The sequence below is a fragment of the Ceratotherium simum genome, chromosome 35 (assembly GCF_057802395.1).
Source record: "Ceratotherium simum simum isolate JZ-2026a chromosome 35, ASM5780239v1, whole genome shotgun sequence".
Classification (NCBI taxonomy): Eukaryota; Metazoa; Chordata; class Mammalia; order Perissodactyla; family Rhinocerotidae; genus Ceratotherium; species Ceratotherium simum.
Genome location: NC_141934.1, coordinates 17,939,652 through 17,953,323, shown reverse-complemented (window position 1 = coordinate 17,953,323; position 13,672 = coordinate 17,939,652). Strand labels below are relative to the sequence as shown.

Sequence of the window (13,672 nt, the reverse complement as noted above, 5' to 3'; positions counted from 1 at the left end):
AAAAATGGAAATGTTTTGTTTGGTCGATTAAGAAAAATAAATTTGTCCTCAAGTACTAGAAGGGAAAAGAAAGACATGGGACAAATTCTGAATGTAAAAAAAAAGTTATAAGTTTGTAAAAGAAGAATTCTAAAAAAAGAGTTTTTACATGGTCAAGTTGGCTAAGATTAAAATAAATTTAATTAAATAAATGAGTTTTAATATCAAAAGTAAGCTGGTACAAAATTATAATTTGGTCTTATTTCTCTTAAAAGGATAATTTTCTTAAACTTGATAAAGAGGTTACAAAAGATTTTTCTTTACCTTTGAGTAAGTCTACCTAAAGGACAAAAAAATCTATGTTTTGTTAAAATAATTTCCTGTGTTCAAAAGACTGAGGTCTCTATTAAGGCTTTTTAGACTGTTAATGCTATGTTTGCTTTGACTGTTTATATTTTTGATAAGCTCCCCCAAAATTCATATCTTAAAGTCTTTTTTTACTTTTTTCTTTGAGAATTTTCAAAGGGCCCTGGAACTTCTCAAAGAAATTTGCTCTCTTCCTATAAGGGGAAAGATACTAAACTTATTAGGCTGATTCAGTATGTTAAATTACATGGAAAAGATTGTCAGACAAGTGATGATAAGTCTGCTTAGATGCTATTATGTGGGTAAATGTTATTGACATAGGTGTTTTAAAATTGTACAACATTACTGAAATGCTGATCTGTCCTGATTATCAGTCATAATTCTGGTTATTATTATTTTAAAGTGTTGTATGTCACAAAATTAGCCAAATTTCTCTGTCAATTGCCATTTTGAGGTCTTGTTCTTTACAGACTTATTTCTTTGCTCTAATGCTTTTGCAAAATGTTTCAACTTCAGAAAAATTCATAGAAAGGACTCTGACATTTACACTGAAGTACAGGCTTCTGATAAACTTTCTGATCATAAAACTGAACTTGATAAGAAATTACAGAAATCTGTTGGAGAGACTGATAACTTCATGAAGCTGCTAACAAAAAGATTGGGATCAAGAATGGATTACACAGGACTGAATGAACTGATTATAATTTTTGTGATTTTTCATTTGAAGTATTGCTGAATTTTTAATGTTTTGTTTTAAGGAAAACTTTTTCTCTTTTCTCCTGAGCTAGCTATGACTTATAGCAATTTGGTAAATAATACTTTTGTAAGTAAAATTGAAATATTTATCTTTTTCTCTCTATCTGATCCCTCGAATTTGGAAACTCTTAATGAGTATTGTTGTTTTCATGGCAATATAGTTATTTGCATAAGTTCAATAAGAATCTGTTCTCCTTGTAACAGGACACAATTGGAAACACTGGTTATATTACCAAGGTTATGACTGGAACATCATATTTGCGATATAACCATACAGCTTTTGAGGAATGAAGATTGGACTTTATGGAATAAAGCCACGTGGAAATATTGGCCTGGTACCTTGTGTTCCAAGCAGCACTTACCAGGATAAGTAAAGAATGTCACTTATCTGGCAGGTACAAGGAACCTTGAAATATTTTGGGGAAACCTCGGAATAGAGGAATTCACCCAAATTTATAGGTATTGCAGGCAAAGTCTGGTGACAAAATCCTTGGCTTGGCTTTCCTGGCCTCGAGAGGCCTTTAAAGTTCAATGTGAGATTCCTTATAAAAAGTTCCAGCAAAGCAGATTTAAAAGAGCCTATGTGATCAATTGCTATTCTTGCTGTACTTATGTTAATAATTGGGCCAACTCTATTGGAACTAGACTTATTTTGCAAACTAGTTAGTTTTAATTTTGCTATCTTAATAAAAATGAGGGTGATTTTAGAGAAAAAAATTATATTTCAGTAAAAACTATAGTATACATTTGCAGATATTAGATCCTAGTTTTGTTAATTGTCTTTTGAGGTTTTTATTTTATATCTGTTGACTAGACTGGATCCTGATTTCTTCCAGTCTCCTGAAATATCTGGCTACAGATCTCCAAACTAACGTTTTGATTTTTCCATCATTTTCATTTGGAATCACTGAGAACTGAACCTGCCCTTTTTCCTGAAGCCTTACAAACTGAAGCTGATGGACTTGATACCATAATATAGGCGTAACCTTGAGAGCCCACCTGCATCACCACCTTCCAAAAGGAACTCAATTGAACTGATCTATCATCAGGACTATGAAATGTGATCAGTGAGATGAAACAATCTACCAACTCAGCTTCTGGACTATGAAACTTCTTTAAGTTTCAAGAGGACTGTGAAACTTTTAGTTTCAAAAGCGGGACTGTGAGAGATCAAGATTTGGCCACCCTGAAATATATCTCTTTACCTTGATTGTTTTCTCTGAAGGACATTTGACCTCCCGCAGTACCTATTGGGCAAAGATGGCACAGACTGTTTAACTTAGTACGGGGAGCTTACTACACCTTAAATGGCTCCAACCCTGAAATGACTGAAGCATGCTGGCTATGCCTAGCGGTCAGCACCCCCCCATTATAAAAAAATTGCCACCATGGGGGTCTATAATAACACCACGGACCACACGACTTGTCTTTGGGGCAGAGAAGGGCGGCTAACCCTAACGGATGTGTCGGGGACCGGTTCAGGACTATGCTTAGGAAAAATTCCCCCGGGCTACCAGGCTCTATGTAATAAGACTGAAGTCAGCCTTCCGACCACTCCTGGTTATTTTTTGATACCAGGGCCCAATAGGTGGTGGGCTTGCTCCACAAGCCTGACCCCCTGCATCTCAACTGGCGCATTCAATTCGTCACAAGATTTTCGCGTGCTTGTGCAGTTGGTGCCTAGAATTTATTATCATACTGCCAATAGTTTCTAGGATAAATTTGATCAGAGATCCAGATTATGGAAAAGAAAACCAGTATCCCTCACCCTGGCTGTACTCCTGGGACTGGGAGTTGCCGCGGGCGTAGGGACTGGCACTACGGCCTTAGTCACAGGAGAGAGAAAAAACTTTGTGCGGCCCTTAAAAAAGACTGCTGTTTCTATGCAGATCACACAGGGGTAATCCGAGATTCAATGCAAAGATTAAAAAAAAAGATTAGACATGAGGCAGCAAAGTAGGGAGGCGCAACAGAGCTGGTTTGAATCCTGGTTCACTAAGTCCCCTGGATGACGACCTTACTGTCCTCCCTAGCAGGACCCTTGCTGATTCTTTGTCTACTTTTGGTCTTTGGACCGTGTGTTTTCAATAAAATTACTGCTTTCATAAGAAAAAGGGTCAATGCAGTGCATGCTATGATGCTCCAACGCCATTACCAAGCTCTCCCACGCAATGAGCCACTGATAGTAGACACCGAAAACTAAGTTCTAAGATTAGAACTAGGGACAAAAGAAGAAGTGGGGAATGAAGGAAGTAAATTGTATTAAAAATTTAAAAGTTACTACCTTAGAGACAGGCACCTCCACGCCCTAAGGATTCCTGGTATAGGAGGGAACGTTTATCGATCCTGACTGACTCTATTCATGGAAGACTCGCCCTAAACTGTTCGGGGAAAATTGAGAACAAGAGAGTGCTCCAGAGGGATAAGTTTGGGAGGGTCAGGGTGGAGGGGGTCCAGATGGGGACGCGTGTGTGTAACCTGATAATTGCTTCGCGCCATAGCAATTCGCGCCATAAAATGTAACTGTTTAAATGTTTTAAATTAGCCAATCATGTAAGACCGCGCCAACCTTTTCCCGCTTTGTGCTTCCAAACCCTATATAAGAATTTGCCCTTTAAGGTTCGGGGTCGACTCCTCTGTCTCCTGCGAGAGATACGTGTCGGCCCGGAGCTCCGCTTAATAAACCTCTTACCTCTTGCGTTTGCATCAAGCTCGGTCTTCTGTGTCTGTGGGTCCGCGCCTTCCCGAGGCTGGAGTTGGGGTTCCCTTTTTGGGATCCTACACCTCCTATATCTTGAAGTCCTACCTACAGCTCCTCAGCACTGAAAAAGGCTTATTTTGAAAACAGGGCACTGTGGGATTCTCCCAGTTTCTTTTTCTTCTAACCATGGGCTTGGATGGAACTAATGGAAACTCAAGGGTTCCAAAGGAAGGATGAAAAAGAGTTAGAACAGCAATTTCTATTGTGCCAGAGAACTTTGAGATCCAGTGGGGTCACTCTCGTTCTGTTAGACCTTAGCTGGAATGAGGGGAGATGGTCAGGACCAGCCAAGATGGACTAGCCAATATGGCGACCTTCTGCAAACCAGAATATGGCCGCCCTTGCTCAAGACTGCCCTCTGCTGGAAATCTGTGGTAATAAATATGCAACTCGCTCCAACCACCAGGACATGAAACGTGCCCCCTGGGTTGTATGAGACCAGGGACCCACCTTGCTGAGGACCAGCAGACGCTGCTTCTCTTTCTCGCTGGTGGCCAGGGAGGCAAACTGCTGCAGCTGCAGCGGCGTCGGCGGCGTGGTGATGTCCAGGTAGTACTTGAAGGCCTGGAAGATGGTGCAGGGCGGGAGGCGATGCTCATCCCTCCAGTTACTGATCACTCCTGTGGAGGCACAACGGGGGTGAGAGGTGGTGGGGGAAGGAGAGTCTGAGCTCTGAGGCTTGGGTCCAAGTCGGGGAGGCCAGCTCTGCTTCTGGGGCAGAGGATGGGGCCGGATGAGCCAAGTAACCCTTCGGCTGTCCCCCTTCCATGTCCCACATCTACACCCAGGGTCCTGGGGACCATGTGACACACCCCGGGTACACGGAGCATATCCAAAATCAAGTGAGCAAACTAGTCCAACATTTGCTCAGCCAGTTGGACCAACGCTGTTCAATCATGAGAAAGGGGGAGTCTTCAGTCTCACAAGCTGGAGGCGACAGAGACCCACTCTCCTACCTGGGTTGGTGACAGGGAGGAAGAACAGGTCTCCTCTTCCCCAGACTCCCACTGCCCCTGGACTCCCTGGAGACGGGAAGGGCCCTTGGGAGCGGCCCTGGGGGGTGCCCGGCCCAGCCATAGTTACCCAGAGCCGTGTTCCGCTCCTCCAGGAGCTCCACTGTCACCAGCTGGTTGACGGGTGGCGCGTCCTCCAGCCGCTCGATCAGGGCGTTCACGAGGTCCTCGTGGTTGCCGGGGAAGACGCCCAGGTGGTCCCCAGGCTGGTACTGCAGCTCCTGATTCCCATTGGTGTGGAGACGCACGAAGATGGTCGATCGGCTGGAGGGAAGGGCGGGGCAACAATCAGATAAGGGCCACCAGCCACCTTCCCCTTCCCCCCTTCCGTCACTCCTTTGTCTGTCCCTGTGGCTGCAATTTCCCTCCTTCCATTCTCGTTGGGGCCCATGCCAACCAGACTTCTGCCCCCATCATTCCACCCCACGGCTTTCAGCAAGGTCACCCATGAGCGCCTCATGGCTGATCCAACGGCCAGTTCCCAGAGCTCTTCTTGGTCATCGAAGCAGCACTGGACATGGCTGCTCACTGCCTCCTTCTCAACTCCCTTCTCTTGGATTCTAGCCTCCCAGGCTCCCCTGGTCCTCTCTCTGGCTGTTCCTGCTCAGTCTCCTTTGCTAGTTCCTTCTCAGCTCCCTTAACTCTGGATACTGGAGCACCCCAGGGTTCTAGTCCTCAGAACTCTTTGCTTTTCCATCTTCCTGCTCCTGCTTTTCCTTTCTCCATAGCACTTACCATCATCTGACCTCCTGTAGAGTTTACTTCATTGTCTGGTTTGGGGTCTGTCCCCCCCACCCGCCCCTTAGCCCCCAGGACAACATAAACTCTAGAGGGCAGGGAATTTATCTGTTTTGTCCACTGTCTCTTCCTGGACCCAGGACGGTGCATGGCACCTAGAAGGTGCTCAAGAAATATTTGTTGACTGAAAGAATCTCAGACTCCCGGGATTAACCAGCTGCCAGAACAGGCTCTGTTCCCAGTACCAACTGGGGGGCTCTCAGGAACCACGACCCCACTGGAGCCACAGGCAGTGGTGTCCCCAGTCTGTGAAATTCCATCTCTTCTAGGAATCCCAAGCTACACCCCCTTTGCAACCGGAGGTCCTTATATTCTCACGGAAAAGGGCAACGGACTGGGGCTTAAGCGCAGGCTCTCGTTAAACACAAATCCACTGATATTATAAAATTGAGAGATCTAGGGAGAAAACCCAGAGAGAAAGTGGTTTATGCCTGCCGGGCCATGCCCTTCCACACTGATTTTTGTATTTCAGGTGCAGGAGACCTATGCTAAGGAATGGCCTCAAGAATGACTTCCCAGGGCCGGCCCCATGGCTTAGCGGTTAAGTGCACGCGCTCCGCTACTGGCGGTCCGGGTTCGGATCCCGACGCACCACTTCTCTGGCCATGCTGAGGCCGTGTCCCACATACAGCAACCAGAAGGATGTGCAACTATGACATACAACTATCTACTGGGGCTTTGGGGAAAAAAAAAGGAGGAGGATTGGCAATAGATGTTAGCTCAGAGCAGGTCTTCCTCAGCAAAAAGAGGAGGATTAGCATGGATGTTAGCTCAGGGCTGATCTTCCTCACCAAAAAAAAAAAAAAAAAAAAAAAAAGAATGACTTCCCAGACTCTGATTATTCTGGTGCTTTTAAAAGTTTTTGTATAGATACACTGCATTTTACACAATACCCGCAAACTCGGGGATGGATTACACTTTGGTAAATCAAATCCTTTGTACTTTTTGAGTTATGTTTGCACTTCAGATCTGCCTTTCCTTCATTGCCAAGTGGTTTTCCGTTCATTTAGACACTTGCTATTCAACATGAAGTTTCCACATTCTCCGTGGTATGTAAAGCAACACTTGAATAGACCAATGGGACTCGCTATTTAAAGGAGTTTTTGGCACGACTAAGAGCCCTTTTGTGCTGCAAATAGCCACCATTATTAACAGGAGTTGTGCTGGCACATTTACTTTTTTGGGTGTCAAGTATTTTCTTGAAGCAAGCCACCCCTGTCCTGAGTATGGTGGGGAACTCGGAGACTGAAATTGTGAATGGTGGTGTTAGGGTCTGGGGTCCCACTCTCCTTCTCTGGGCAGATTTTGCCCTCTCTGGGGCACCGATCTTGTCAACCATATGGACTTGCACGACTGATTCTGCTCTGAGCTCACACCCATCTTTTGGTTCCTGGAGAGTCAGGGACAGCAGAGGCCGAGAGCCAGCAGGGGGCGCTGTGGGGTTGCTAATTTGGGCCTGCGGAGCCAACCACAGGAAGGCTTGATAGGCCCCGCCAATCAATTCCCACTTTCTCCCGGATCATCACGATTTCTTTCGGAAGTATATTTGCCTCCCTCCTTTTGGCGGGTACAAAACAGAAACGCGGAGGACCCAAACTTGCTGAGCCGGCTCACGCTCGCAGCCACTTCCTCCAGGTTCTCTTGAACCTGGAGGAAGGTGCTCAGGCAGATAAGGGGCAGGCACGGATGAGCTGGCAGGTAGCTGGAAGGTGGGCCCAGGCTCTGCCTGTGCTGGGAATTTAACCAAGGAGACTTTGCAAGCCACTGACCAGGCATGGCCTGCTGAGAACCTGGCACTGAATGGCCACGTGGACCCACAACACCTTGATGGGCTGCTCGTTGAAGCTTCGCAGGAGGCTGATCCCTGGTGAGCAGTGCCAGCTGGAGACCAATCATCTTAAATTTCAGTTCTGCTGGGGGTTTCTAATTATAGGATTTTCTACTTTTTTTTTAAACTTGGGACACATATAGGCCATTGAGAAGAATCAGGGAGGGAGAAAGGGCAGAATCAGGAAGGAGCAGCCAACTGGGCCCTCTCCCCACACCCCCCCAGAGTATCCCCTGCATGTGATGTGTTTATATCCACATACAGGAGTATGTTTCACACACAGACGTGTGTGCACACGCACTTGGCAGTGGTTCAACGACAGGTTCACAGACTAAAGAAAAGTCTGCTGGTGTCCAGCATTAAACGGAAAAAAAAATAGCTAATGTTCATTTGTCAATGAAAAGAGTAAACATTGTCCCCTGTGAGTGCTTTGAGTCAATAAGGTTCACACATTCAACAAATTTCTATTGAGTGTCAGGCACTGCTCTAGGCACTGGGAGAGAGTGATGGATAAAGACAACGAAGTGCTCTATTCTCATTGAGAAGTAACTTAAAAGATCTCAGATGGGGTTGGTGAAGCAGATGGGTGGGTGGTGATGGGCTGGGGGCAGTGGGCTCAGTGACCATTAGATAGGATGGTCAGGGAGGCCTCTCTGCTGATTTGACATTTGAGCAGACCTGAACAATGAGAAGGAGTGGACATGCAAAGATCTGGGGGAAGAGTGTTCCCAAAAGGGGGGCAGCATGTGCAAAGGCCCTGAGGTGAGAAAAAGCGTGGTAGGTTCGAGGAAGGGAAAGAAGCCTGGAGTGTCTGGAGAGTGGTCAGCGCAGGGGTGGGTGGTGGGAAGAGGAGGTCAGAGAGCTGCACAGGGGCCAGATCATGAGGGCCTTGCTTGTCATGACCCGCCATGGCAAGGATTTGGAGATTTCCCTAAGTCCGGGGAAGCCATTGGATGGTGTCAAGCTGCAGAGTGATAGGCTTCAATTTACGTTTGTAAAAGATTACACTGGCTGCTGTTTGGAAAATGGATCTTTGAGAGAAAAGCCAAGAAACAGGGAGAGAAGCTAGGCATCTACTGCAGCCATGCAGACCCGAGATGCTCCTGGCTTTGCTCAAGGCGGCAGTTGTAGATCTGAGATGTGGCTGAAAGACAAAGACTGAGCCAGCTGAGAGCTGGATGACCAGTGAGAGGGAGACAGAGGAGGCGAGGAGGACGCTTGAGTTTCTGGGTTAAGCCGAATGTCGATGTCCTCTGTTGAGATGGCGAAGGCTGGAGAGAAGCGATTTTATCCGAGGGGAGACCTCACTCCCTTGTAAGGTCCTGCCACTCTCCAAGACACCCTAGTGCTGCAGCCGCCTTCTGCATCTTCGCTCCTGCCAGTCTCTCTTCCTGGAAGTCCTGCTCTGTCTCACTGCCTACCTAAAGCCTACCCTGCATTTCCCTCCTCCTTCGGACTTCTAGGACTCACCATCCACGCTCCACCCATGAGGCTCCATTATACTCTCCTCTGTGTTGTTGGCTAATTGGTGTACAGAGAAAATATATTTCCTGGCCAGGCAGTAACTGCGGTCACTTTTCTCTTTAGATTTGCCAGGATCACCCTCAAAAGGCTGTTTACTTCCTCCTGAGCACTTTGCGTGCAATTAAGGGTCTCTGGGGCACTTGGGAGCGTCGATTTGTGATACCTGGCTTATGGCCTTCTTGCCTGATTTTGGCCTTGGGCAGGGGAAAACGGGAGAGGGAGTCAAGTGTTTTTCACCCAATTCTTGTTTGTTTTTAAATAAACCTTATAAAGCTGGAAATGGTAGTAAGCCTGAAAATAGGTAGTGCTACGGGGCATGCTTTTAAAGAGATCAACACTCAGACACAATTTGACCCTTTTGCATTAATCATAACTGATTTTAATACTATCTTCCAGATCCTAACCTTGCTGAAATGTTCTCTTGTAAGTCACTCAGCATAAAGCCAGCTTTCCTTTCCAGAAGTGAGTGGGGGGTTATTCTGGGACTTTGGTCCCACCTAGCATTAAAACATTTGCAAATTACCTTGCTTCTTACGCACTACGGTTTAAGGAGTAATTTTTGTGATCTGGTCTTTCACAGTTTGTTGCTGAAAGAAATTTCCAGTGGATTCTTAGTCCTTCCTCTTCCAATGCTACTTAAGTTGTATCTTTCCACAGGACAGAAATGGGAAGTAAGATGCGTATTTCAAATACACTGTCCCTCTCTGTATCAGAGATTGTTATGCTCTGAATATTGCATGTAATTATTCAAAGGGATTAATTTCCCAGTCCATTTCTTTAACGTTTGAGGATTTAGGAGAGAACACGAGAGCTCTGGGGCTCCATGCTGTTGATCAGTTTATCAAAGGTTTGAAGTCCACGTGGAAAGCATGCATACCAATTCTGCAGGTGTATGAAGCTGGGATGGATAAGGAATAATGATGGGGACTATGACATGCTAGTTGCTTTGCGTACGTCATCTTTGATACTTACAGCAGCCTTGCAGTGCTATTGAAGCCACCTGTATAGCCATTCAGCATATTAACTTTGGAGTCAGAGTCAGGTCAGTGTGACCTTGAAAAAGTCACTTGCATTTTCTAATGGTCATTTCTCACATTTAAAAAGTGGATGATAATGGTACCTACTTCCTGGACTGGTCAGAATTATGGGAGATCCTGCACAGAGAGGACTCAAAACAGTGCTTGGAATACGGAAAGTACTAGATAAATGTCAACAACCTTTATAGCCACTATTCTCATTTTAGATAAGGAGACAGGGGCTCAGAGGACCTGAGTGGCTTGCCCAAGGTCACACAGCTGGTGTGTGGCAGAGCTGGCATCAGAACCCAGGGCTGTCCAGCTCGTGAGCCCACTCTTTGTACCAAGCCATGTAAAGAATCAAGATTTCAAAAGATCTTCATGACGTGTAACGGCAGAGTGAAAAGATTCCTTTCAACAGGGATCAATGCAAAAAGCTTCATTAATGCTAAAATATTTACTATCCAAGTAGGGGGATGGACAGACCTGGCTCGATCATTCTGAAAAGACTCGATGTATAGGAGCAGCAGAGCTTAATGGGAGAGCAGCCTGCCTGTTAGAACAATGCCTGCAATCGGGCAGCATCAGCATGTGCTGTTCAGATCGTGGATGGTAATAATAGCCTCAGAGCGCTCGGCAGTGATCACAGGACCTCCACTGCGCTGTGACCAGGTCTGAGAAGGACGGCTCCAGCAGGACAGAGCATGTCCTTTTACTAAAGCAAAAGGCTTGGGAAACCTGGTCTCAGGAAGAAAGTCAAGGTCCTTGGCTATTTGCAGGTCTCCCATTTGGAGGAACTGCATTTCTTCTGGGTGTCACTCGAGAGCGTAACTGGGATCAAAATGCGGTGCTAGGAAGAGATGCTTTGCTCATAAGCAACAGTAAGATAATTTCTAACAATTAAGACTTCAAAACACAGAGTGGGCTGTTTGTGAGGTAATGAGCCTCTTGTCAAACAAAGGAACTTAAGCAGAGTCTGGCTAGCCATTTTGCAGCACCCCATAGAAGAACTATCCACAACGAGGAAACGCCTGGACTAAGTGATTTCTGACTAAGATGCTACGGTACAATGAACATTAGCAGCTCAACAAGGGTGTGGTCTACATTAAAAATTCTTCGCAAAACCTTTCTCCTTCCTCTTTCCACAATGACCATCACCATCTCCTTTTCCCATCTCTCCGGGTCGAAGCTCGGCAAAGAGAAAGCAGGCAACCCAGATGCTACAAAGCAGCAAGGGGGTCTAGATGGCTCTTGGAATGGGTAGGAATTAGGAAGCCAGTCCTCAGAGTCAACAAGGGCTCCTCCCTCATTGTGGGGGGCAGCTCGAGCAGAGGTGGGCAACCCCAAGTGAACCAAGGTGTTCCTACCTGGATTTAGGGCTCTGAAGGTTTTGGCGGCTGAGGAGTCGAGCGGCTGAGACCCGCTTTTTGTGGACATTGGATAGACCTACGGGGAGAAAATGACAGTCTTCCTGAGATGGGCTAAACAGTTGTTAATAAGACGTCTCCAGCTTCCACTGACCATCTACGCACACTCCCACTGTCCTCTGAAGTGAAGTGAAGCAATGAAAGAAAAGAGGTCGGGCAGGCATTGGATGGGGAGGGTGGGGTGATTGTGGATAACGCAGCACAGAAAGCAAATCTGAACGGCGTTGAGAAGAGGACGGTTCAGGGTAACACGCCACACTGGTGGAGAGAGAGACTTTAAGCACACGTTTTACTGAGTGGGGGGCAGTCGCAGCGTATTCATTTGGCGAGGACGGCACTAAAGGGGGACCAAAGCAATGAAACCCACCTTCTCAGAGTGCCCGTCAGAGGCGAGAGCGCCTGCCTTTTCCCCCATGATCACGAATGCACCCCCAGGAGGGTGGTGAGAGGTACCTTGAGTAAGTTCCGGAGCTTCGGCCACATAGGTGAGGCGGAACTTGTTCCTCTTCCAGCTGCGGTCATTGCTGATGAGGGAGTTGTTTGCCTTCTCGATGTTGACGTCATCTCCCACGCAGAACACATCACAGGCTGCCTGTGGCACACACACGGCTTTCAGTGACCTCCTTCAGCCAAGAGGGACTCTTCCTAAACTACTCCAAGTCATGGCATGTATCTCTCCATTCAGCCACCCACCCATCCATCCATCCAACCATCCATCCATCTATCCACCCACCCATCCATCCATCCACCCATCCATCCATCCATCCATCCACCCATCCATCCATCCATCCACCCATCCACCCATCCATCCATCCATCCACCCATCCATCCACCCATCCAACCATCCATCCATCTATCCACCCACCCATCCATCCATCCACCCATCCAACCATCCTTCCATCCATCCCTCCATCCCTCTACCTACCCTTCCTTCCTTCCTTCCTTCCTTCCTTCCTTCCTTCCTTCCTTCCTTCCTTCCATCCCTCCCCCTACCTACTCATCCATCCACCCTTCCTTCCATCCTTCCTTCCATCCTTCCATCCATCCATCCATCCACCCATCCACCTACCTCCCTACCACCTGTTCATCCATCAATCCATCCACAAATCCATGCTATATATAGAGTGTCTTTGATGTGCTGGACATAGCACATTTACTATTGACTTTAGGACCTAACCTCTATTTAATATGTAACTTTTATCATTTATTCCTAAAGCCAATGTGTGTAGAGGCCAAACATTAAACAAGAAAGTAAACATCTTAGCATTTCCTATCCATCTTCCTCTAAAGATTTAAAAAATTATACTAAAAGCAGAATATATTGAATGTTTGGATAGCTGCATATATAAATTTTCTTTTCTTTTCTTTTTTTGACAAGTTCATAAGTTCTCCAACTTTATTGACCCTAAGAATTACTGTTTGGAATTCAGGTTTTTTGAGATAAAAGCCATGGATAGATAATTCAAAAGGTTTTCAAGGGTAGCTTTTACCATTTTTTGGCCTCGTGTTGATTTTCAGACAATCCAAATGTCCATCAACTGATGAATGGATAAACGAAATATAGTATATACATACAATTGAATATTATTTGGCCATAAAAAGTAACGAAGTACTGATATATACTACAATGTGGGTGAACCTTGAAAACATTATGCTAAAGTGAAAAAAGCCAGTTCAGAAGACCACATATTATATGATCCCATTCATATGAAATGTCCAGAATAGGCAAATCGGTAGAGACAGAAAGTAGATTAGTGTTTGCCAGGACTGAGGGTGGGGTGAGAGGATGGGGGGTGATAGCTAAAGGGTACAGTGGCTTGTAACAGGCTCTGTTTCTGGGGTGGTCAAAGTTGGCTTACTGAAGTGAAGAACCATACAATTATCTTGAGGTGTGAAAAAAGCCAAGTTACCTTGACTCTCCTTGTCTAGAAGAATTGTAGGAACAGGCTTATTGACACAACCTCCCCGCACAGATATCCTCATAGTCAGGGGCCTCAGTTTCCCCTTTTGCTCTTTACCTGCATTTTCTGGCAGGGTGAAAAGTGTCAATTGAGTGACAGGAGGTTGCATAGTCTCCTTTCTCCTGGGGCTGCTGATGAGAATACATTCCAGGGCCGAGGAAGGAACAGGTAAAGGTGGTAGGTCCACATTCATTGCTTTTTTTGTTTTTCCCAGGATCGCCAATTAAATCATGCCCCACGTGC

At 46.1% G+C, this 13,672-nt stretch overlaps 1 protein-coding gene across 1 annotated transcript in view; it reads right to left on the bottom strand.

Moving 5' to 3' along the window:
• The window catches only part of NOS1 (nitric oxide synthase 1), a 111,934-nt gene that overhangs the window by 16,379 nt on the left and 81,883 nt on the right, over positions 1–13,672 (bottom strand). Inside the window, exons 19-22 of the mRNA XM_014787077.2 lie at positions 11,922–12,060; positions 11,409–11,487; positions 4,946–5,139; positions 4,313–4,482 (exon numbers count right to left, since the gene is read on the bottom strand). Of these exons, the coding sequence (XP_014642563.1) occupies positions 4,313–4,482; positions 4,946–5,139; positions 11,409–11,487; positions 11,922–12,060 (582 nt within the window). The remainder of the gene's footprint in view (positions 1–4,312; positions 4,483–4,945; positions 5,140–11,408; positions 11,488–11,921; positions 12,061–13,672) is intronic.